Source organism: Myotis yumanensis, unplaced genomic scaffold (genome assembly GCF_028538775.1).
Source record: "Myotis yumanensis isolate MYYU_CA2020_CCGP unplaced genomic scaffold, mMyoYum1.0.hap1 SCAF_17, whole genome shotgun sequence".
NCBI lineage: Eukaryota > Metazoa > Chordata > Mammalia > Chiroptera > Vespertilionidae > Myotis > Myotis yumanensis.
Window position 1 is genome coordinate 5,941,256 of NW_027223768.1, and position 24,525 is coordinate 5,965,780.

Below are 24,525 nucleotides of genomic sequence, written 5' to 3' on the forward strand. Positions count from 1 at the left end.
GGGCTGCAGTGGGAGGAGCTGCGGGCTCGGGGGAGAGGGAAGCGGGGCGGAGGGGGCGGGAGGGGGGAGGTGGCGGAGGCGCGCAGGGTGGCGCGCTCGGCTGGGCGCCGGTGGCGAGAGGGTTACGCGCCTCGGCAGGGCTCGGCTCGGCGGAGAAAGGCTGAGATCCGGGCCGCCAGGGCCCTGCAGCGACCCGGTCGGCCCCGCGCCGCGCCCCGCCCACCCCGCCCCGCGGAGGGCGCGCCCGGGCGAGGCGGGGCCGAGAGGAAAAGGCGCCACCGGAGAGTGGTGTCCGCTGGCCTCGCTGGAGGGAGGCGAGGAGCCCCCGGGCCCCCAGACCCCGGCCCCCCTTCCCCTCGCCTCGGGTTACCTCTCGTCCGCCCCCTGCCGCCGCGAGCCAAGGCCGGCGCCCCGCCCGGAGATGGGCCGACGCGTGGATGGCGCGGCTCCCAGCGCCGCCAGATCGCAGGAGCCGGGCGCCGGGGCGCTGCGCTGAGGCTCCCGCTCGGCGCAGCCCGGAAAGCCTGCAGGTGTCCTTGGCCGCCCGGCCGCCGCCCGGGAGACTCGTCCGCCGGCGCCTAGAGCCCCGCTCCCCGGAGCATCCCCGCCCCCCGGGATCGGCGCCGCGCAGGACGCCCCGTCCGAGGCCCCCTCTGCCCCGGCGCCGCTCCCAGCCGCCGCCGCCCGGCGGACGCAGGGCCGGAGGCTCGCTCCTGCGGGCGCGCTTGTTTTCCTGCCGCCGCCTCGCCCTGCGCAGCCCCCGCCCGCCAGATCGCCGCTCCCCGCGCGGCCCCGCCCGCCCTCGGTGCCCGGCGCTGGATTTATGAATGGGGGGAAGAGGCCACATGCCGCCGCCGCCGCCTCGTGTTGACCGCGCGGAGCCCGGACCCGAGGAGCCCCGGCTGCCGTGAGAGCGTCGTCCCGGCCCCGGAGGACTTGTTGCTGCTGCGCTGCCGCCGCCGCGGGGAAGCCGCCGCCGCCGGGCTCGGTGCGGTCCGAGAGCCGGGGGTGGCCCGAGTGAGTGAGCGCGCGCGCCCGGAGCCTCGCAGTGCGCCCGGCCGTGCGCCTCCTGGTCTTTGGGGGGTGGTGTCCGGGCGAGTGTCTGAGTGTCCGGTCCTCGCGGGGGAGTGTGTGTGCGCTTGCCCTGCTCTCCCGCACCCCGGCCCCTCGCTGAGGTTCTTGGCTCTCCGTCCCCCCTCCCCCCCCCCCGCCTCCCTCCCCGGCGCTGCGTGCCCAAACCCCAACCACCTGTGCACCCGAGACACCCAACTCCTCCCGCTCGGCGCCCCGGGGGGAGCCGGGGGCAGGGCCACGCCGCAGAGGGGGCCGCTGCCGCCTCCTGCCTCCTCGTCGCCTCCTCCCCGCCCCGGTCTGACGCTGCCTCCTCGGGAAGGGTGTTTGGAGGGCAGCGGCCGCCCCAAGCCGAAGCCCCGCAGCGCTTCTTATGATCAGCTCGGTGTGTGTCTCCTCCTACCGCGGGCGCAAGTCGGGGAACAAGCCTCCATCCAAAACATGTCTGAAGGAGGAGATGGCCAAGGGCGAGGCGTCGGAGAAGATCATCATCAACGTGGGCGGCACGCGACATGAGACCTACCGCAGCACCCTGCGCACCCTCCCGGGCACCCGGCTCGCCTGGCTGGCCGACCCGGACGGCGGGGGCGGCCGGCCCGAGTCCGATGGCGGCGGCGCGGGCAGCAGCGGCAGTAGCGGCGGCGGCGGCGGCGGCGGCGGCGGGGGCTGCGAGTTCTTCTTCGATCGGCACCCGGGCGTCTTCGCGTACGTGCTCAACTACTACCGCACCGGCAAGCTGCACTGCCCCGCCGACGTGTGCGGGCCGCTCTTCGAGGAGGAGCTCACCTTCTGGGGCATCGACGAGACCGACGTGGAGCCCTGCTGCTGGATGACCTACCGGCAGCACCGCGACGCCGAGGAGGCGCTCGACATCTTCGAGAACCCGGACGGAGGCGGCGGCGCGGGGCCGGGTGACGAGGCCGGCGACGAGGAGCGGGAGCTGGCCCTGCAGCGCCTGGGGCCCCACGAGGGAGGCGCGGGCTCCGGCGCCGGGTCCGGGGGCTGCCGCGGCTGGCAGCCCCGCATGTGGGCACTCTTCGAGGATCCCTACTCCTCCAGGGCGGCCAGGGTGAGTGGCAGGAGCCTGGGTCATGGCCCAGGTCTGCAAGGAGGCGCGTGGTGTTGGTGGGTAGAGGCAGGGAGGAGCCTGGCCCCAAATGACTTACCTTTCCCTGCTTCCCTCCCAATTCCCTCTGCCTTCCATGGGCCCCAGGGATATCTCTCTCTCTCTCTCTCTCTCTCTCTCTCTCTCTCTCTCTCTCACTCTCACACACACACACACACCCTCTTCCCTGCATGCCTCATCATGAAATTGCACACACTTGACTTCTTCTTGAACCAGCCTGCTTTGCTGCACCCCCTCCCGGCCAGTGGGGGGCCCTTAGCTGAGCTCTTCCAACCCCTTGGGAAGACAGGCCCCTTTTCTTCTTCTCCCCACCCCTCTGCAGGGTCAGAGTCCTGGAGAGCCACACGTAGGCCTTCTGCTGGGGTCAGGCAGGGTTTAGGGAAGCAACTCGAGTGTCAAGCGCCCATTCTGTGTGGCAGGCCCTAGAGGCGCTGCCTCCAGGTGAGCCCTCTCATTTAAGCCCTCCAGCATCTCAGTGCTGGGAGCTGGAGTTTCAGAGAGGCGGGCGCCGGCTTCGGCCTCTAATGCTCATAAAAGGCAGAGCTGGGACCAGAACTCACGCCTGTGGTCCGGCTTTGGGAGAGGCCTCTTTTCAGGGTGCCCCATCCCATGCCCCTGAGGCTTCCTGCACGCCTGGGATGTGCTGGGGTGAGCGAGAGTTAGACAGGAAGGTGCCTGATGTCTGGGCCCTGCAGGCTCCCAGGCCAGTGGCCAGTGCAGGCTGCCGGGTGATGAGCCCATGTTTGTTGCTGCTTCTTCCTGCTGCGGCACCTCTTGGCTTCCCAGAAAGCCCTGGTTCAGGGTTCTGCTTGAAGTGGGCGTATGGGGTGGGGGTGGCTTAGACCCTTCCCCAAGTCAATCCAGTTGCCCCAAACCCTCTCAGGTGGAAGGGGGGGGGGCGGGTATGAGGGAGACATGCTTGGGCAGCTAGAAAACAACCATGAAGGATGGCTTAGATTCTTTGAAAAAGGACCCTGGGGCCTGGTGTCTGACTTCCTGGCTGGGGTCTGTCCGGGACCCACGTGTGGGTCTGGGGACTGCCTGCTGCTGTGGAAGCTGGTCCTGTCACCTCTGGCATCCCAGGTTGTCATGCTAGTGAGTCTGGAGCCCTGCTGCCCTCCCAGCACCCCCTGTGCCAGCCCTCAGCCGGGTTATGGAAGGAAAAGTTCCCTTCCGCAGCCCTCCAGGGGAGGGCAGGAGCTGGGGATGGGGCTACTGGGAGGGGCCAGGCTGGGCTGGACCAGGGCAGGGGGCTCGTCTGCCTGGAAGAGAAGGGGGGAGCAGAGGGCTCAGTGGCCATGGAAGCCAGGCTGGGGCTGTGGGCGTCCCAGGGCAGCCCCTGGAAGCCGGGGACCTTCTTCGGGCCCGAGAGTGAAGCTAGTCAGCTGCCCTTGTTTGTTCCCTGCAGCCCGAGACCCGCTCAGAAGGTGAGGGCCCAGCGTGCCCCGGCCTGGGTCTGCTGTGAGTTCTGTGGGCCTCTCCCAGCAGTTCCCCGACCCTGGCTGTGTGCACTACGGGGGAGAGACAAGCAGGGTTCATTCAGGCTCTTCCCAAGTGAGGGGCAGGGGAGCAGGAGGCAGACTTAGCTGGATGGAGGTGGGACAAGCCGGGCAGGCGGGGAGGGGGGAGCTAGGCCTTCTTATACCTGAGCATTCTAGGGCCTCTGGGGACTTCCACCATCTCAGGTTCTTCCCTCTTGGATCCCCAGGGACTGTGACATCAATGAGTTCATTTTTTCCTTAAACTCCTCAAAGAGGGGCCCAGCCAGGGGGCTCTGAGTCAGCTCGGAGCCGGGCCAGGCCCTTGAGGTCGGCCAGGAGCCCACATCCTTTGCCCTTTGGGTGTAGAGCCCCGTCAGCAGGGCGGCCCAGGTGAGGTTGAAGATTGGGGCGAGGCAGGGTTCACTCTCCCCAGGAAGCAACGCCGCGTCAGGCTTCAGAGCTGGTCAGTGTCTCCTCAAAGGCACTGAACGGGCAGCAGAGCCGGCCACCCGCCTGCGTGGAGTTGCCGGCCGCTGGTCTCTGAGACGGATGTGCACAGCTGCCCGGGCCTTGGCAGCACCCTGCCCAAGAGCGCGTGCCTCCTGCGAAGGAGCCCGGGCCAAGGCGAGCCGGCAGCTGTTCCTGGGACGCAAATGAAAATAGAGAATTAAGAAAATGAATAACTGTTTGTTGAGCCCTCCATGCACATGCTCTGCACTAGTCTCTAATCCCCCCAATGCACCGGCAGAGGAGGTGTCATCCCCTTTAATAGCTTGAGGCTGCGAGAGGACAGACCTGTCAGACCGCACAGCCCAATAGTGGCAGCTGAGAATCAAAGCCAGGGCTCCCCGGCCCCCCAGCACCCCCCTCCTCCCATTACAACAGCTTTTCTCCCCTGAAGGAGGCTGTTTTCCAAGACTCTGGCCTGGGAGGTGTTCTGAGGGTGTGCGCCTCCTGTGGGTGACATCAGAAAACCCCGGGGCAGACGGTGACGTCAGAAGTGACACTTGTTTTCTCACCCCTCTAGGTCTGAGGGTTGGGGGGCTGTGCCCGCCCTGCTCTGACCCTGGGGTCTGTGCCCGTACCTTCCCTGGCAGGGCCTGCAGCACTGCGGCCCGTGGCCTTGGGGTCCTCACCGAGGGCCAGTTGGATCCAGGAGCCCCAGGAGCAGGGCTCTGCCCCAGGCATCCCTTCGCACCAGCATCTGGCACAAATGACAGGAGCAAACCAGATACCAACAGGAAGGGAACTGAGCTGATTGTGGGAGCCTGTTGCCTAGCTACCGGCCTGGCCCAGGCAGCTCTGAGTTCGGGGGGTGGGGGGTTCACCCTGCTCCCTTCACTGTGGCTGGACCCATAGGTGGCTGTGCCGTGGTTCCTGCCCCCACCTGCCACTGTCTCAGTCCCAGGGAGAGTGGGGCTCGGCAGCAGGCAGGGAGGCTCCCAGACCCAGAGGGACCAGTGGCGGTTTGGGCAGCATCCAGAGCTGCAGTCGGGCCTTCCTCCTTTTCTCCGGGCGGGCAGGAGGCCGATAAATGGGCCCGGGACGCTCCCTCCCCCACCCCAGTCTGCAGAGGTGCCAGGGGCTGGGCTCACTGATCAGCCCTCTTCAGGGTGATAGTCCTTTGGCTAAATCAGTCCCTGGATTGGGTTTTCCCACAATGTCACCCTTTTACATGGAGGACACGACGCACAGGAAGGCCGCTGGAGCTGTGCTTTCATGTCCATTAAGCATCCACCAGGTGTCAGGTGTCACCTCTGCTTTCTTCCAGCGTCTCATCTGGCCCATGCGAGGCAGGGATTGTTATTGGTTTTCAGAGAAGGAAACTGAGGCCCAGAGGGGCTGGCTCAAGGTCACACAGACCTCATGAGTCCAGGCTGCTTCTACCGGTGCCTCGGCGCCTCCTGCGGCTTCTGCTGGAGGCCTGTGACTCAGGAGGGCTCAGTCTGCTGTCCCCGTCCCACTACCCCCCCCCCCCCCTCCCGCTCTTCTCCCTCCAATCTGAAGCCCCGTCTCCATCCCCAGGTTGGCTCACATCTGAGCTTGCTCGCTCGCTGTCCTCTCACTGTAGGACTGTCATGGGACAAAGAAAGGAGACTAGCAACCTTGGCCCAGGCAGGGGCCCAAAGCCAAGGCCTAGAAGGGAAATGCCCAGCGAGGGCCTCTCGCCCTTGCTGAAGACCCCGGCTTCTCAGCCTGGGCACTGCCAGGACCAGCTGGTCAGTGGGCACAACTGTTGAACCTGTCAGGCTGGCCCTGACACACGACAGGCTTCAGAATGAGGGCAGGACTCCCTGGTCCCTCGCCCTCTGCCCTCTGGGGTAGGGAGAGCCGGCCAGCTGAGCCCAGTGCCAGCGGGCCCAGCCACAGCCCCCCACCTGCCCTGAGGCCCTCCATGTCCTCCTGGGTTGGTTTTGTGTTTCTTCTCTGGTTCTAACAGCCCCGCATTTGCCTCTTGAACATCTTGTCTCTGGATGATGAGGTGTTTCCGTCACCGTGGGGGTTGGGTGTGAAGTGGGGGAGGGGATAAAATAAATGGGGACTGTTTTGGAGATTTGGGGGAAGAGGAGGCAAGAATAGAGTCAGGCAGCTGGGCCTTGGGAACAGGGAGCCCCCAGGCCCCTGCCCTCCACCATGGACAGTGTCAGCCTGGGATGCTGGCACCAGGGCACTCATGCCATCCTTGTGCCTGAGCAGCCTTGCTGGCAGGACCTCTGCCCAGCGCCCTGCTGGGGGTTCCAGGCTGGTGATGGTTACCTGGCCCCTGGCAGGGTCCCCATCAGTCAGTAGACTCGGCCCAACCACAGAGCCAGAGTCTGAGCGCCCTGGTGCCTGGAGGGGTTCCTGGGCACACCTGTCACTTCTAGCCCCAGTTAGGGGGGCTGACCATCTCTCCTCGCGACAGGCTCCCTGGGACCAGGAGAGGGAGCTGGCAGCCCCCTCGGCAGCAGTCACTCAGAAAACATTTCTTGAGCACTTACTGCGTGCCGGCACCGAGCTGGGCTCTAAACATAAAGACGAGTCAGGTGGCACTTGTTCCTGAAAAGAGCCGGGCCAGGTACAGGTACAGCAGGTGGCTGTCGGGGGAAACTGGGGGCAGGAGATAGTAATGACAATACAAGATGGATCAGGAGCCATGTCCCCGTCTTAAAAGTTCACTAGGAGGTGAGAGGAGGAAGGGCTAAGTCCCACCTCCAAGCGGCCAGTTGGTGGGGGGGGGGGGTGGAGTGGGGGGGCTGTTCAGGCAGCTTCTCGGAGGAGCTGGGAGGTGAGCCGGGAGGCCCCGCAGGATAGCCACTTGGCTCCCTGAAGTGGTTTTTAGAAGGAGGCGGGTTATAAATACGTCTCCAGTGTGGGTAGTGTTTACCCATGCAGTTAGGGGAGGGGGGGCTTCCCGGCCAGGGGACCAGCTTGAGCAGGGACAGGATGGCTTGGGACACGGATAGGCACTGTTTGGCCAGATCAGTTCTTGGCCAGTGATCTGGGCTGGACTGCACGCCTTCTGGGGCCCTCAGGGGTCCCCAGGGGCCCCAAGTGCTGCCTTGGCAGGGGGTGGGATTAGAGCTGGCTCTGGGCATGGGAGCCAGTGGGCCAGGTTCTGCTCCTGGGGGAGCGGGGGTCTCTTGGCTCGAACCTGGGCCTCACAGTGCAGGCCCTGCCCCAGGAGCACAGGCACCGCTCAGAGGTGCCTGGCCTTGCAGACCAGCTCCTCGCCTCCTCTAAGCTGAGGCTGCCCACTCCCTTCCCGGCGCTTCCTGGCCACTAGGATCTTGCTTCCCCGCAAGGCTCAGCTCCTCACCTAATCCCCACAGGTCTTCCTCTGCAAGTGTCTTTCTCTGGCTGTGGTCTCAAGTTCCTCTTCTCCTACACTCCATCCTTAATACAGGTTTTGGGGCTGAGTCTCCTTATGTGTATTTGTCCATCTGTCCCCCCGGCCCTTCCTCCATGGGCTCCCCTCCCGGCCCCACTGGTTGTCTTCAGTTCCCGATGACGGGTGTCTGTCACCTCCCAACCACCCCTGGCCGGTGCCAGATCCCCCAGACACTCTAGCTCTGTGCTGAGTTGTACAAATATCATTTCTTTTAATCCTCAAAACAGCCCTGTAAGGGAAGTTTACTACTCTTCTCCCCCCAGCACACCAAGCATGCTGTAGCCCCAGGGCCTTTGCACAGCCTGCTCCCTCTGCCTCAGCTCCTTCGGATCGGCTCTCACTCACTCCTCAGTCTCTGCTTAGGTGTCTTGACCTTGGCTTTGAGGCCTTGCCTGACCACCCTATTTGAAATAGCTCCCCTCCCTCACACTCCTTATTCCTTTTGCCTTTATTTTTCTAAGGCTTTTCCATCTGACATATTAAATGTTTTACTTTTTTGTTTGTGGACCGTCTCCCTCCACTGGAGTGTAAGGTCTAAGGGATGGGGGTGTCTTGCTTTCTTCTCTGCTGTGCCTCTGCCCCCTGAACAGTGTCTGGCACCAAGTAGGTGCTCAGCTTTCCATTTTACGAACCATGATCAGAGAGGCCAAGCACCTCGCCCAGGCTTTCCCAGGAAGTGCGTGACTTTACCTTTCCATCCAGGGCAGTTCTAGGGTGAGTTGGTGGAGGAGGCTGGGCACAGGGCTGGCCACTGGCTGAAATAGCTGGGCCTCTGGGACAGGGGGTCCCCAGCCCGCCAGCGCGAGGGGCCCAAGGGAGAGGAAGCGTGGAGGAGCAGTGGTCTCCTGCCCAGAGCGGAGGCGCCTCCTGTCCTGGGTGGTGAGACCCTCCTGCCCCTCCCAGCCCTGGAGAGGCCGGAGGGGAGACTGAGGCCCCACAGGTGCCACCCCAGAGGAGTGGGTTGTCTGCCCTCATTTGGTTGGGGGACTGGCTGGAAAGACAGAGCTCTGAGCTGAGGCAGGAGGTCTGGCCTCGGTTTGATCCTGAGAAATGGGCACATGTGGCGACCCTTTACCTGCCCTCATCTCTGACAGGTGGAGGTGAGGGGTGGAAGTGACTAGATGGGAATGGGGCAGTCCCTCATGCAGGGGAGGGTGCTTTGCACTCACCAGGAGGGGTTCTGGGGCAGCAGGGGAGGGAGGCACCAGGCCCTCCTTGGCCTGTGGGGTAAGAGTGGCCCAGGGCACAGGGTCCTCCCTCTCCCTCCCTCCCTTCCCCCTCTGCACCCTCTGTCCTGCCCCTTGGCAGTGCTTCCTGAACTTGTTTTTCTGAATCACTAATTACTTCACACTCCTCCCAGGTGGCCAAGCTCCTGGCTAACTTCTCCTCAGAGAGCGAGCTCCTGCTCCCCTTGCTTCTGGGCGGAGCTGGGGTGCTGTCCCCACCCCTCGTCCCAACCCCCTTTGCTTCTGGGGGGAGGGTGGCGCCAGGACTGTGGGCTCCCAGCTCACATCACTGGGCAGCTCCTCTCCCGATGCCACGGAGAGCTCAGAGGTTGGAGCCCTTGGCCCAGTGCGATGCCCTGACAGCCCATTTCTCAGGGGAAGAACCCTGAGGCCAGGAACAGAACTTGACATTTACCTTCATGGGGCAGAGCAGGCAGGAGAAGCTCCGGCAAAGTTGCCAAGAGGGGACGTGTGTCTGTGGTCTTCCCCCATTCTTCTGTCCCTATCGGATCAGCCCGTCCGTGTTCAAGTGTAAATAAGATAAGTCTTGCCCTGGCCCGTGTGGCCCAGCTGGTTGGAATGTCATCTCCTGCCCTCAAAGTTCATGGATTCGATTCCCAGGCAGGGCACATACCTAGGTTGCAGGTTCGATCTCTGGTCAGTGCATATGGGAGGCAACTGATCAATGCCCCCCCCTCTAATCAATAAAAAAGTAAATTGGTCTTAGTGTATGACAGGTGTCTGCCCTAAGCCACAGGTCCACATCCCTAAGAGCGACAGTCATCAGGGAGCTGGCTGGGAGAGTGTGGACTATTCAGAGAGGGCTGTCTGGGCCTGTGAATCGACCCTGGCCGGGAGCTGGTGCAGGTTGATGTGAAGAGAAGGTGCAGTCTCGGAAGTTAGCAGTGCTGCGTTCAAGCCCCCCGGCTTCCAGGCTGTGTGACGTTAGGCAAGTCCATGATGAGGCCTGCTTCCCGGGTCCCTGGGAGGACTGAGGCGATAACGCACACACAGAGCCCCACTGTGCCCGGCACGGAATAGACAGCTGATGGATGTTCGTTCCCCGAGTTCCCTCCTCGCCTGCTCTCGCTCCATTTTCCCAGACCCCCGTGTTCTCTGGTGTTGTGTGCTGCCCCCACTCCCCGTCCAGGTGCAGACTCCCAGGGAGGGGACCAGCTCTGAGGCCTCATTAGACGGCCACGCCATGGCCAGGCGGAAATCAGGCGTGGGGGTGGCCAGGTGGGGGTGGGGCCATGGTCCCCTCTCACCCGCCGGTTGTGGCTCAGCCCTGTGCTCGGGGAGGAGCCCACCCCCACCCACCAAGCCCAGCAGGCAGCACCATGGGCCCCGGACCCCAGCAGCGGTGTCCTGGGAGCGGTGAATGGCATCGCATGAATAGCAGATGACGGCTCCGTAATTGGTGTTATTACACATGCATTTCATCTCCATTCATAATGGTTGGACACTTAACCCCGCCGTGCCTCTGCCGAGTGCCGCTGTCATCACTCGGCGAGATCCAGCAGCTGTCTGACCAGCCGCTGCCGCGCTCGGGTCCTCATGGGTGCAGCCGAGTTCTCTCTGGAGCTTAGGGGCCAGGAAATGCCAGTTCGGGGAGAGGGAGGGTGGTTATTCTGGGCAGACCACCCTGTCTCCTGCGGTGGAATATCTGTCTCCTTCAGGCGCTTCCCACTGCCGGGCGGTCGGCTGGGACATCCTAAGGTGAGACGCAAGAGAGGGGCTTGGACTTGGGGCTTCCGGATGTGGGTCATGGCCAAGCTTCGCAGGCTCAGTTGACAGGAAGAGGCCCAGGGTCACCCCCGAGCCCCCTGCCTCGGGCATATCCCATCGTGCAGTGAGCCTCCAAATGCAGTGTGCCCGAGTCTCCCGGGAGGTCATTTAGTGCCCCCCACCCCCCGCCTTTCTCACTCAGTGGGCTTGGGCGGGGCCTGGGAATTTGCATTTCTAACTGGTTCCCAGGTAATGCTGTGCTGCTGGTCCAGCGCCCGGCTTGGAGGAACGCTGCCGGAAGCCTCGCTGCGCCCGCATGGCCTGCGGACATGCAGCTGGGCCTGCGGACAGACAGCCGGACCCACGAGCTTGTTAGAAATACAGAACCGCGGGTCCTGCCCTCACCGCAGAAGCAGGGTGGCAGTTTAACAAAGTCCCTGGTGGTTTACTCTCCGTACCAGTCTGAGAAGCCTTAGAGCACAGCTGGGTTCAGTCTGAGAAGCCTTAGAGCACAGCTGGGTTGGGGACGGGCAGAGCCAGGCAGGGAGCAGGCCTGGCAGCTATAGTCAGTTGCTTCCAGCCAAGACCAGCCTTGAACTCCTAGGCTCTGTGACAGCGACTGGGAAGTATTGCCTTAGAGCAGCCAAGCAGGTGGGGGGAGACCCTGTGAGGAGGGAATTTTAGCTCCTGGCTGTGAACTTTAACCACCCCCCCGCGCTGCAAGCAGAGGCCCTGCCCCCCGGGCTCACCCATCCCTGTCTGACAGCTGCTCCCTCTCTCCACCTCGCCCACAGGTGGTGGCCTTTGCCTCTCTCTTCTTCATCCTGGTCTCCATCACCACCTTCTGCCTGGAGACCCACGAGGCCTTCAACATCGACCGCAACGTGACGGAGATCCTCCGCGTGGGGAACACCACCAGCGTGCGCTTCCGGCGGGAGGTGGAGACGGAGCCCATCCTGACCTACATCGAGGGCGTGTGCGTGCTGTGGTTCACCCTGGAGTTCCTGGTGCGCATCGTGTGCTGCCCGGACACGCTGGACTTCGTCAAGAACCTGCTGAACATCATCGACTTCGTGGCCATCCTGCCCTTCTACCTGGAGGTGGGGCTGAGCGGCCTGTCGTCCAAGGCGGCCCGCGACGTGCTGGGCTTCCTGCGGGTGGTGCGCTTCGTGCGCATCCTGCGCATCTTCAAGCTCACGCGCCACTTCGTGGGGCTGCGCGTGCTGGGCCACACGCTGCGCGCCAGCACCAACGAGTTCCTGCTGCTCATCATCTTCCTGGCGCTGGGCGTGCTCATCTTCGCCACCATGATCTACTACGCCGAGCGCATTGGCGCCCGGCCCTCCGACCCGCGGGGCAACGACCACACCGACTTCAAGAACATCCCCATCGGCTTCTGGTGGGCCGTGGTCACCATGACGACGCTGGGCTACGGGGACATGTACCCCAAGACGTGGTCAGGCATGCTGGTGGGGGCGCTGTGTGCGCTGGCCGGGGTGCTGACCATCGCCATGCCCGTGCCCGTCATCGTCAACAACTTCGGCATGTACTACTCCCTGGCCATGGCCAAGCAGAAGCTGCCCAAGAAGCGGAAGAAGCACGTGCCGCGGCCGCCCCAGCTCGAGTCCCCCGTCTACTGCAAGTCCGAGGAGACCTCGCCCCGGGACAGCACCTACAGCGACGCCAGCCCCGCGGCCCAGGAAGAGGGTCTGGTCGAGAGGAAGCGGGCAGGTGAGGTTGGCGTTTGGGAGGGAAGGCTCCGCTCCCGCCGTGGCCCAGGGAGTTCCCGGGCTCCTCGGCCCTTGGGATCCGCTCTGTGCTTTACCGCTCTGGGCTCCTGGGTGTAACCTGTGCCCTGTGAGGGCCAAGTAGAGGCCGAACCTTTGTATCGTTTGGTTCTCTGATAGCCTCCTGACGTGGGGCCTGCGGGGTGAGTGTCCTGCTGAACTTGGGCTGCAGGGGGCGGTACATGGGCTGTCAGTTAGCAGCCTTGGTCCCTAATCTCGCGGTGCCCGCTCTGCTGTGTGCTCTGAGGCCAGTCCCTCACTCCCTGTGGGCATGGATTCCGCACCTGTAAAATGGGAACGATATTCATAGCCTACCCCCAGACTTTGATGGGTCCCAAACAAATGACAGAAAGTCTTTAAAGATCTTTACAACCATCAGGCACCCTCGTAAGCTGGAGAGCAGGGCAGCTGTTCTCCCCAGGTGCGTCCACAGTGAATCCCTTCTCCCCAACCTCCCAGTCTGCTGTCTCTGGCTAATTAGTGTGATCACGTAACAGCAGTGGGGGGCTGCCTGCTGCTCAGCACAAGCTAGACTGAGTCCTGGGCTCGGGGTTGGACATGGGATGGGGTTGGGGGGTGGAGGTGCGGGGGCCGGGGCGGGGGAGGAGCCCAGAGGCAGTTGCCGGGCATCGCTGGGTAAGCCTGCTGCAGCTGGCGTCAGAGTCCTGGAACGGGGCCTGAGGGCCTGAACCTCAGGCTTCAAGGATGGGAGGAGCCACCAGGAAAGCCCGCCCCCACCTGAGTCAGGAGATGGGAGAGGAGATTGGCTCAGCCTTGGCACTGGAGTCAGGTCGGGAATGGAACCTCGCTGTTGGGAATGGGGTGGGCTCCTAAGGGAAGCTGGGATTCCTGGTGTGGGGGACCGCTGTGGGGAGGCCATCGCGGAGCTGGGGGCAGGCCATCGGGGACCTGGGGGTAGGCCATTGAGGAGCTTGGGGGAGGCCATCGGGGAGCTGGGGGCTAGGCCATCGGGGAGCTGGGGCTAGGCCATCGGGGAGCTGGGGGAGGCCAGGACACTAAGGTAGCAGCTCCTGGCTAGGCTTGTGGGCAATGTGGGACTCATCCCCCAGGGCAGGTGCCTGATTGGGGATACGCACCTGTAGCCTGTTGGGGGACACGCACCTGTGGCCTGTTGGGGGACACGCACCTGTGGCCTGTTGGGGGGACACGTGTTGGGGGACACGCACCTGTGGCCTGTTGGGGGTGCCCATCATACATGCTGAAACCACTCACTGCCTGGGGCCCTCCAGGCGCCTGGGTCTTCCATAGACTTTGATGGAACAGCACCCACTGGGCTCCCCTCCTTCCCCCACCAAAGTGGTACCCTCCCCCGCCCTTGAGTATCAATCTCCAGCCCACGCTCCAGGGAACTGGAGCTGTCCCCCAGGCCCTTTCAGGGCTCAGAGGGAACCTAACACCACAGTGTGCACGTCCGTAGGCCAGCCGCCCGGCACACACTAACCAATGCCCGTCGGCCGTGCCTTAGCCTGGCCCTCACCGCTTGGCCACAGTCAGGGCTTTACTGGCAATGCCACGGCCACTGCCTCCAGACCGAGCGGCCCCCCCCTTCTGCGGATCCAAGGCCCAGCTTCACCCGGGCTGCGGCCTGACCGGGCAGGAGCCAGGTGAAGAGCCCACAGCAGTGGGGGCTGAATTGGAGCCTCTTCCCCCATCAGGGACCCCAGACACAGAGGAGCCCCGAGCATAGGGAGCTCTGAATCCTTCAGGTGCTCGACTCCAGCTTGGACGCCTGGTGAACAAGAGTAACCGCCTTCGGGTGGTCGGGGCAGACAGCTGGGAGCGCCACTCTACTGGCGTAGCCCTGCCAGTGCCACCTGCAGCTGACAAGCGAGGCGTCTCCGAGGGGATCTAAGCTCATCAGGTGCAGCCTGAACCAGACCCAAGGAGGAGGAAGTCCGCCGCCTGGGGGGGGCGGGGCAATCTCGAGGGGCAGCAGACTCGGGGAGTCCTTGCTTAGGGCATCTGTGGCCCATCTCCCAGGAAAGATGCTAGGCCAAGGCTGGGGAGGAAGCCAGCACCTGCCCCCTGCCCCCAGGACAGGCCCACTCCCTGGGCCCCTCCCCGGGTTGGAGAAGTGACCCCAGGTGACCCAGGGAGGAAGGCCAGGGCAGCACTGAGCACGTCCTGTCTGACCCCCTAGATTCCAAGCAGAACGGAGACGCCAACGCCATGCTGTCGGATGAGGAGGGGGCGGGCCTCACCCAGCCCTTGGCTTCCGCCCCCACCCGCACCCCGGAGGAGCGCCGGGCCCTGCGCCGGTCTGGCACCCGAGACAGAAACAAGAAGGCGGCCGCCTGCTTCCTGCTCAGCGCCGGGGACTATGCCTGCGCCGATGGGAGTGTCCGGAAAGGTATGGCTCCCCAGGCTGGGCAGGTGGGGAGCCCCCAGTGTCCCCCACAAAACTTGAAGCCCCCTCCTCCCCCGAGGCCATGGCCATCATCTCTTCCCTGGATGCACCCCAACTTTTAGGATGGGTACCCTGACCTCCCAGTCCGATTTCCTTAGAAAGGCCCACAGCATCCCCAGGAGGTACACATGGCTCATACCCCAGTGCCCACAGGGAAGACAAGCGCTGACTGGGAGCAGGGGTTCATGGGAGCAGGGGTCCCTGCCCCTCCCCTCCATCCTGTCACCATCTTCCGCTGGTGCCTGCTGTGACCTGCAGGCCTGGCTTCCCAGGGTCACTGCCTGCCTTTCCCTCGGCCTCCCTTAGACCCAGCCAAGGCTCCCCCAAGTAAGTAGTCCCCACAACACTCAGGAGTCGGGGGGAGAACGGGGTGCCAGTGTGAGGTCCCCTGGCACAGGGCCACCTCCTCCGTCCTGCCTTTTGGGGGCCTGGAGCCCAGAGGGGCGGACCCAGCTCTGCAGCCCCGGATGTGACTTAAGTAGAGCCAGAGGGTGACAGGGAGGGGGAGGCCGGGGCGGGGGTGGGGCAGGGTAGAGCTCCCCTCCTAAGTGTGTTCTGAAGGGTTAGAAGTGCCCAGAGGCAGCCATGGCCTCCCGTCAGGAAGGCTGCAGCGCCATCAGCAGGCCCCAGACTCACACAGGCCCTGGCAGAAGTGGGGGTGGAGCTGGGGCTCCTGGCCTGCGGGGGGCGGGAGTGATGAAGGATGGCCCGGTCAGCAGTGGCTGGGGACCAGGGGCTAGGACCAGGTGCTGCTGCCCGGGCCCTGGTCACTCTGTGTGTGTGTGTGTGTGTGTGTGTGTGTGTGTGTCTGTCTGTCTGTCTTCCCTGTCCTGTGGCCTAACCTCCCTAACACGCCCTGCCTAGTTTCAGAATCAACCTTGATCCCCCCTAACAAAGCCGTGCCCTGGTTCTCGGGCCACTTCGTACCCAGCCCTCCTCCAGCCCAATCCCCCCAACACTTCTCACTGTCCCCAAACCCCAGACCAGGGAGGGCATCTGTGGCAGGGGGAGTGCCTGCTGCAGGAATAGCCTGTCCCCCCAAGGATGTCCCCTGGCCTGTCCAGCCCACATGGCCTCCAGAGCCACCTTCCCAGGCCCTGTTCCCGGCCCTCCCAGCACCACTGTTCCCACCGGGCTCCTGGGGTGCCCTGACCCTCACCAGGCCCCGAGGGGTGGATGTCAGCGTAAGTCCTGCTGGGCGACAGAAACAGGAGCGACCTGGCAGCTGGAAGGAGATGCCCGGATGCTGTGCTCAGCCCGCGGCACCCTCTCCTGTGTGCCCGCGCTCGCTCCTGGCTCTTGCGCGCCCCGATCCTCTGGCCCTGGCAGTGCCTCCCCCTGCTCCCCACCCCAGCGGGCAGTGGCTTCCACGGCGTCCTGGTCAGACCCGGATGCTACTCCGGCTGCAGCTCACTAAGGGGCCGGCCCAGAATATGAGGACAGGCACCGCCTCCCGGAGGACTTGAGCACCCCTGCTGTCCCCCCAGTGTTATGAGGGGCTCAGTGGAAGGAACGGAGGGAGGAGGGACCGTGAGGTATGGGGAGCAGGTGGCCCTGGGGAAGGCGTCGCACTGCGCGCGCGGGGCCTGCGCCCCACCCCTGCATCTCTGGGGGCTCCTGGGCACCGGCTGCTCTGTCTTCAAGATGCCTCCACACTGCTTCTTGGCAACAGCGTGTAACTCAGCCAATTAGAGTGACCGTCGAGCGGGAACAGGTGGGTTGCCAGGAAACAGGCCGTGCCGTGCACTCTCGGCAACTTTCCCCTGCGCCGGGCCCGCTGCTCTCACTTCTCCGCACCGGGCTCACGTAGGACCAGGAGAGAGTGGACAGGCCTCCTCCTGCCACTCCGGCCCCACGGTGAGCCTGTGGCTGCCCTGGCGGGTGGCGGTGCCGCCCAGGGCTTCTGAAAAGGGGGGCGCTGAATCTTCATACACCTGGAGGGGAACTTAGCTGGGACAGCGCAGGGCAGAGGTCAGCTGGGTGTGTGGCCCTGGAGTCCACCCTCAGGGGACCGGGGAGGCCAGCCCCTCCACCCGGCTGGGCCGCCTGCCCTGCAGGGTGCCCTGGAGTTCGAGGCCGTGGAGCCGCTCTGGTAAGCTGTGCGCCCTCTGACCTGTGCCTTTTCTCTACCAAGGCCGTGAAAAGTCCAGGAGTCTAAGCAACATAGCCGCAGCAGCCGGAGCCAGCCTGGGGCTGTCTCCACTGGCACCCCGATACAGCTCGCCCTACTCTCCGAGAAAGCTCCTGCTCTCCCTCCCTCCACACCCCCTCACCAGCCCACCGCCTGGACACTCGGCCCCTTAGCTGCACCGGCCCTCCTGCCCCCGGGCCCGCACACACAGGGAGCCACACTCATGCCCGCCGGCCCCGCTCCTGGGGCCTCAGGGAGCCGGGTGGATGCAGGAGAATCCAGGCCCCTGAGCCTATCCCCTCAGCACCCCGCTCCCCACGATGCTCAGGTTTGGACCCGAGGGCGGAGGGGATCACTCTCAGGGCCCCCCATCCTGAGCGGGAGGGGCACCACCCCCAGGACCTGTGTCTCAGCCCTGCCCTCCCCCACACAGTCCCACCTTAACCAAATACATCTCCATTCCTTGGCCTTCAACCAGTAACCAAACAGCTGGCAACCAGTGTCTCTGTCTGTCTGTCTGTCTGTCCGTCCCACACCCAGAGCAGCAAGGACTCAGGCTGTCCCACGAGCATCTCTGCTGTGGCCGGGGGTGCGGGGAGGCCCTCCCCCCCACCGGGGACACCCACACCCCATCTGCGCCCCCCGCCTCGGCCCCTCTCCACGCTGCTTTCCTCTGCTTCCAAGCTGTTGCCTCCCCTCCCCCTCCGCCGCCTCACTGCCAGCCCAGCCCCTGCTCGCCTCGCTCCCACCCAGCCTTGCGCTCTGTGTTGCTGCCAGAACCGGAGACTCATCTAATTTCTCTAATTAAGTGTATTCATTTACCTAACGAGCCAGGAGCACAACAGGGTTGTAAGTCACTGTGTGAGCAGGGCTGCACCTTGGCAGGGACAGCTGAGGGGTAGTGGGGGGACAGAGCTACCCTGCCCGCCACTCCGGGTGCACTGCCGGGAGGCGGGGGGGGAGCCGAGCCACAGGGCCCGTCCCCAGCAGTGGGCAGAGCAAGGCCCTCAGGCCGGCCCTCCACAGCCAGGGCCAGCCCAGGGCTTCCTGTTCCACCTGATGGGAATGAGAGCTGACAGGGGAGCCGTGCGCCTGGCAATTTTTAGAGTCAGATTATGCAACTTGGTTGAGGGAGTGACTAAGAAGGGCCGCGTCTGCTGCCTCCAGGGTGGGCAAGGATGGGTGTGGCAGGACAGGGTTCGGAGGACGCTGGGAAAACCCCCGGAGGCGGACTGGAGCCAAGGTCAGCTCCTCCGGAGCGCGGGGAGCACCCCACTCGGCGCGTCTCCAGCCCTGGGCAGGCTCGGGGTGCGCCTTCCAGAAGGCCTGTTCCCTGTGGGGGCTGGGAGAGCCCAGCCCTGCTGTGGTCTCGGGGGCCGCCTCCCACTGGCTCTCACAGTGAAGTGTCCCCCTAAGAGTGGAAAGACACAGGGGACCCATGGGACCACCCTTCAGAGGGAGCAGGTCCCTTTCAGGGTCAGGGACAGGGATAGGACAGCCCTGGGCTCTGGATGGAGACACCAGGGACCTTCTCCCTCGGGGCGAGTTCGAGGGCCCAGCTGCTCCTTCGCGGGGACTGCTCGGTCCTGCCCCGCAGGGCTCCCTGGCTCCTGGCCCCCAGCCTGGCTCTGCGGGGACGTGATGAGCTGGGCGTCCGGTTTAGCACGGGCGCCGGGGCTATTTTCTCCCCTGCCTGGCGCTTCTGGTTCAGGGAGCTGAGGCGGCTATTTCTGTGGCAGCCGTCCCCTGAGTTGTCAGGAGCCCAAGTTTCCACGGCACCCACCGCCCCCTCTCCTCCCACGGGGATGGGCCTGCTCACGGCGCCCCGGTGCTGGGCACAGATGTCCCTGGGCGACGGGAGGCAGGAGTGCCAGGCTGGAGCCCCCAGTGCCTTGGGAGAGGGGCTCCCCCACGTCCCTCCCGGCCCCCTGGCTTCTGTAGGGGAGACCCTGACCCAGCGCCTTGCCAATGGGGAGCCGCGCAGGTGTCTGCCCCTCTCACTCTCAGCACCTCGGCCTCCGGGGGCCCTGGGGAAGGCAAAGCAGGTTCTGGAGCTGACAGAGACCCTATGGGGGTGGGGGGGGGAGGCAGACAGGCTGCCTGCAAGGCCCCAGACTGGCCCAGGCTCTGGCCTTCCTCCGGGGAAGGCTCTCCTCGCCCTTCCCCACAATCTGACAGCCCAGTGCACTTCACCTTGGATCTTGACTTGGACCTGTACCCGTTCCTTGGCTTCTAGAAGCCTTTCCTCCAAGCTGGGCCCAGCCTCTCCCACAGAGCAGGGGAGCAGCCTGGGAGTTAACCTTACGTTCAGTTTGTACAGTTTGTATAGGGCTGGAGGCCACTTCTCAGCCCCAGGGCTTCTGAGAGGGGAGGCTGTGCGCTGGGACCAGCCGGGTTTGTTTTCTCAACAAGGACCGGCACATTCAGGCTCCCCAGTCCTCCTGGTCAGCATTCAGCCTCCAGCCCTGGGACTCCACCTGCCTGATGGAGGAGGGGGGCTGGGTATGCCATGGCTGAGCCCCTGGAACAATGGGCGGGCCCCAGGTGGTGGTGGCAGATGGAGCCGGGTAGGGAGGGGAAGGGGGAGCCCGAGTGGGCAGGCAGCAGCCGGGTGCTGGCTGGGGGGTGACGGGCCCAGCAGGAGCGTCCCCCTCTGCCTTGTGCCGGGCTGCAGAGCTGGGTCCCTCTCTCCTGGGCTAGTGGTCCCTCTGTCTCGAGCAGGTGTGGAGCTGAGCCATAACATCACCGGGAGGCAGAAGGGTGGTGAAGGGACTCACCCCGGACCCTGACTCATCCCTGCCCTTCCGGGCCTCTGAGCCCTGTGTCCCCATGCTGTCCAGCTCTGCCCCTGGCCTGCTCTCTAGCCCACAGCCTCCTCGGCAGCTGCCTTCCTCCTAACGTCTCATTCTTTGTGTCTCCCTTTCTTTTGCTGAACTCCTTGCCCTCCGCCCCCTGAAGGCCATGTTGAGCCGAAAGTGTGCGTCCCAGTGTCTCACACCTGTGCTCTTTAACACAGAGACCTGCCAAGACGCTCTCTCGTCCAACTATGCCCAGGCCGAAGTCCTCACCCTCTCTTAACACGGCAGCAACGTGAGAGAGACAGGCAGACAGACAGAAAGCCAGAGGCTTAGGGGGACTCTGGAACCCAGGCAAGGACCTTCCGCTGGGCAAGACTTGTTGGCACAGGACGGATGGAAAACCTCCCGTCTGACCCCCGGGGCCCGGAGCCATCCGGTCCGACGTTTTGTTCTGTTGTGATTGAAGAGATATATATGCACATATAGCATCTATATTCATACATACTGTACTCGTGTGTGTAGTGCACGTGCTATTGGTGGTCTGTCTCAGGCCGTCTCCCCAAGCCCTTGCCCCTCCCCCAAGGCCCCCCTCCCTTCCCTTCACTGATTCCCTGTTCGCGTTGTACGTGCTGCGTGTGGAATGTCCCAGGAAAAGTTGCCTGGGAGCCGCCCGTCCAGCTGGGTGGGCCCAGGCTAGACTCTCCCTGTGGGGGTGTTTCCCTGTGGGCCCGTGGCCTGTGCCAGGCCAGGCTGCCCCCGGGGTCACTGCCCCACCAGCCCCACCCCACCCCAGATTGGGGTTCTACCTCCCACCCCACGCCCCAGTTGTGGGGGGACTTCCAGGGGCTTCTCTGCAGCTTCTTTCACCTCTGCCCCCCTTCCCTGTGTCCTTGACTGAGGGGGCATTTTGGGTTTTTTTAATCTTTGGTTTTTCTGTCTCCCTCGTTCATGTGTTTTCAATGATGCTGCCGGGCAGACAGGCAGGGAAGGGGCCTGTCTGCCCACCGGGCTCAGGGGTCTGAGAAGGGGAAGCTTCGGGCGAGTGGAGACCAGTTGCAATACTGTACTTCCTGGCCGGTGGCCAGAGGATGCGTGCAATAGCGGAGGCCGGGTGACCCTTCGACCTTGGCCTCTGCCCCTCCCTCGGCTCTCCCTCCCCGCTCCCGCCCTGCCCTGCCCTTCGCTGGCGTTGGTCCTGGTGTTGGTCCTTTTCTAAAGCTGCCCCCTCCTGTGTGTCTGAGGCAAGCCTAGGCCAGGGCCCTGTCACCCTGTCTGCATGCCTTCGACTGTCATGCTGTGCTCAACCCTCAATAAAGACATCTGGAGCGTCCAGCTGCTCCTGCGTGTGAGCGACTGCCTCAGCCTCTCCTTTCCGGCTCTGTGTCTGTGGGGACCCCCCTGGGCTGCCATCCCAACACCTGAGAAATGCAACACTCTCCGCGAAGCCCCGCCCCCACAGGCATCGTCCATTCGGAGCAGCGAGACACTGGCGCTCAGAGAGGGAGCGTGAGCTGCCCACGGTCGCACCCTGAGCCTCCCCTGCCTCCCAGGCGGGTTCTGAGTCCCCCTGCCACGGGGCCTCCCACCGCCCCTGGAAGAAGAGGCCGTTGCTTAGGCCGCCACTGTGTTCCCTGCGTGTTTGTGCAGGGCCTCCCTCCCCCCGAAGTCGCACCACCTTATGTGGGCCAGGGCCCTGGGGATGCCACAGCCATGCGCAGCCCGGATGGCTGGTGAACCGAGGCCGGCGAGGGGCTGGTGGCACAGCCGGGACCACTTAGGGCTGGGGCATGAGCGCCGCCAGGGCCCAGAGAGGGTGGGGGGTGGGAAGTGACAGGGCCGCCCCTCACTGTCACATAAGGGCACACGCAGGGCTGGCTTCACGGGCCTGTGGCCTGGGCAGTTGCTCAAAAGGGCCCGACGCTTGACTTCATCTCAGCTGCCGCTGACTTGAAATGACTCATGGCTCTGAAGGGGCGCTGGGCTTGCGTTGTGCACTGGGCCCTGGGAATTACACAGCCAGGTCTGGGTGTGTGTTTGTTCTCCTTACTCTTTTTTTTAAAAATATGTTTTTATTGATTTCAGAGAGAGGAAGGGAGAGGGAGAGAAACATTAATGATGAGAGAAGCGTCCTGCCTCTTGCACGCCCCGCACTGGGGACTGAGCCTGAAACTGGGCATGTACCCTGACCAGGAATCAAACTGCGAGCTCCTGGTTCATGGGCTGATGCCCAACCACTGAGCCACACCAGCCTGGCTGGTCTCCTTTCTCTTGTCTTACTTCTTCCTCCTACTCTAGGCATAGTCGAGTCATAGGGCCTCGGTTTAAAGTCTGCACCTGCCACTCACTAGGTGAGCCATTTGGGACAACCTCGCTGACCCTCAGTTTCCCGGTTTGTAGAATGGGGACAATGGTAGCCCCTACGCCAGAGACAGCAGCGAGCGGAAAGACCTGGCGTCTCGGTATGACATGCGGGAGATGCAGACAGCATCCGTTCCTGCCCCACCCTCTCCTGTAGCTCTCGGGCTTTCTCCCCAGGTTTCTGCCGTCTGCACCCAGCCACACCGACAGAGGACAGAGCAGCCGGGTGAGGACTGAGGACACGGGCCAAGGGGAGGGAGGGAAGATGCGAATGCGAGGGAAGCCTGTTCCTGAAGCGAAAGGGAGAGTTGGGCTTGGAGCCTGGGCTGCAGAGGCGAGGCATGGCAGGCGGCCAGTTGTCAATTAAAGATAAGATCGCTCCTCGGCTGTGGAGGGCAAGTCGTGGAGGGCAAGTCGGGGCTTTGACCGCCCCCCTACCCTGCACCGCCCCCCCAGGCAGGAGAAGCCATTTGCAGCCGGGCTCGGCTGGGCCAGCCATAATGGGGTGGGAAGCGCTGCTGGCTCCGTGACGTCACGCACCAGGGCCCACGTCCGAGACGGCTGGGTCTGTATATAGAGACCATGTGGCACCATTTCATGTCGGGCAGAGAACCCACCGAGCAGCCCTGGGACCAGCTGCCAGGTGGTCCTGGGGGGACCTGAGGGGATGCAGCTGGGGTCCCGGTGGCCCCTGGAGGGGAGCGGCGCCGGGCGCAGGAGGGCGGAGAGCTCAGTGAGGAGCCGGAGAGCCCTCCTCCCACCTTCCAGAAACTGCCGGCAGTTCTGTCCGGGGACCAGGCTGGGCTTCCTCTGGTCCGGAAGCTGGTGAGGAGTCCAGGGAGGGAGCTGGTTCAAGAGCGGGGCGCTGGTGACGGAGACTGACTTCGGTGGTCAGTGTGCTTTTTAACGTTTTTATGTTCTCACCATCGGTCGATTCTCATAGCAAAGGTGTTGTTTTCCCCGTTTGTAGAAAAGAAACCAAGGCTTGAGGAAGTGAGGGAGCTGATCTGTCGCTGCCCCGCCCCTCACATAAGGTCGAGAGGCTTCCTGGATTGATTAGCGGGAGGTGACACCCCGCTCAGGGAGCCCTTGCTTCTTCCTTCTGAGTCTTATCGTCTGTGCTCGGAAGGGGATGGCCCGTGGGGACCTGTCTGGGAACCAAGTTAGACGACTCGGTGCAAAGGTGACCCCCACCTTCAGGCCCGTGGAGGGCACGCGAGGGGGAGTGGGTTCAGAGACGCCCTGGTCCCGGAGAGCAGAGCCGGCCCGGCAGGTGGAAATGTTCGGGAGGCAGACGGCGTTCAGCGAGGAGCCTGCTGTGTTCCTGGCCGTGGTCACCTGACACGTATATCGAAGCATCGCACACAAATGAGCAGGCAGCCCCCGCCCCGCCCCTCAGCCCCCGCTCCCCCCCCCCCCCCCAGGTGACACTGCTCCCATCTGGTGTTGGGTCCTTGCAGGCCTTTTGAACAGGAGGCGCTCTCTTTATTCCTTTTCGGTCCTCACCTGAGGACACGCTTGAGAGAGGCAAGGAGAGAGAGGGAGCGGAAAGGAAACACCTGGGATGGGACGTCACCCAGGTACATGCCGACTGGGAACCGAACAGCAGCCCTTCACTCACTCACTGAGCCACCTGAGCCACCGGTGGGCAGAGGTGCTGCTAACAACACTGCCGGGCTGTGCACAGAGACGTTCCCAGCCCTGGACGTTTGGGGAGACCCTGGATGGTCCTATGCCTGGGCAGGGGCGGGGGGGTTTGCGGGAAGAATTCCCGCTCCAATTGGGAGGTAGAGTTAGCAGCCCTCTTCCGATTGGACGGTGTTCGGAGGCACGTGGGGCCGCCCAGCTGGTCAGCGGTGGAGGCCGACTCAGACCCAGGTTCCAACAGGACTCGGATGAGGTCTTCCCAGGACGAGTTTCCTCCAAGCCCTTGACTCGGGAATTCCCTGTGAGACTCTGTCTGCCTTCCCCGGCCAGTCCCTGGTGCCGGCCAGTCCCTGTGCCTCTAGCCCGCAACCCCTGGGCCTGGGTTGACGACCTGTACCCAGGGCGCCTCCCCCCACCCTCGTCACAGTAAGTACCCACCTTCGTGCCCAGCCCCAGGCTGTGTGCGCTCTGGTACCCGCACAGGAGGTGGCACGAGCTGCTCAGCCACCTGGGCCTGTGGTGGCCACACCTGCGCCCGGACAGCACGTGTTGCTGAGGCCGCGAGGGCTGCCGGATACTCTGGGGCCTGCTCTCTGGGCAGCCTGAGTTGGGCGTCGTAGTCTGAGGATCGGGAGGCAGGAGGAGGCCTGTGGCTCCAGGTCAAGGGTCAGGGCCTTCTCTGTTGGCGCCGGAAGCTTCTCCTTCCCCCCTTGGGCTGTGGGCCAGCCCCCCCTCGGCCACATTTGCCTGCCTCTGGGCTACTCCCTAAGACCTCCTGGCATTGCGGCTCTGCTTCCTAAATCAGCAATGCCTGGCCTGGGGGATGGGGTGGCCGGCAGGGGTCCGTCCTTTCTGTTTCCTGGGTGACCTCAC

At 64.0% G+C, this 24,525-nt stretch overlaps 1 protein-coding gene across 3 annotated transcripts; it reads left to right on the forward strand.

Annotated features, from left to right (window-relative positions):
• Window positions 1-131: 131 nt before the first annotated feature.
• Window positions 132-20,996, forward strand: KCNC4 (potassium voltage-gated channel subfamily C member 4). Of its 3 annotated transcripts, none has more exons than XM_070396332.1 (4): window positions 132-2,140; window positions 11,298-12,234; window positions 14,452-14,661; window positions 19,808-20,996. In XM_070396332.1, the coding sequence occupies exons 1-4, from the start codon at window positions 1,445-1,447 to the stop codon at window positions 19,858-19,860; spliced, it is 1,896 nt and encodes a 631-aa protein (XP_070252433.1). In that variant the 5' UTR covers window positions 132-1,444; the 3' UTR covers window positions 19,861-20,996. The 3 variants fall into 3 exon arrangements, with proteins under 3 accessions (XP_070252433.1, XP_070252432.1, XP_070252431.1); XM_070396331.1 differs by having other exon boundaries at window positions 19,866-20,996; XM_070396330.1 differs by lacking the exon at window positions 19,808-20,996 and adding an exon at window positions 16,853-19,423.
• Window positions 20,997-24,525: the final 3,529 nt, after the last annotated feature.

Coding starts and splice junctions, on each gene's coding strand:
- KCNC4 (XM_070396330.1), top strand. CDS start 1,445: ATGATCAGCTCGGTGTGTGTCTCCTCCTACCGCGGGCGCAAGTCGGGG. Junction 12,235..14,451: donor GGTCGAGAGGAAGCGGGCAG/GTGAGGTTGGCG, acceptor CTGACCCCCTAG/ATTCCAAGCAGAACGGAGAC. Junction 14,662..16,852: donor CGATGGGAGTGTCCGGAAAG/GTATGGCTCCCC, acceptor TTCTCTACCAAG/GCCGTGAAAAGTCCAGGAGT.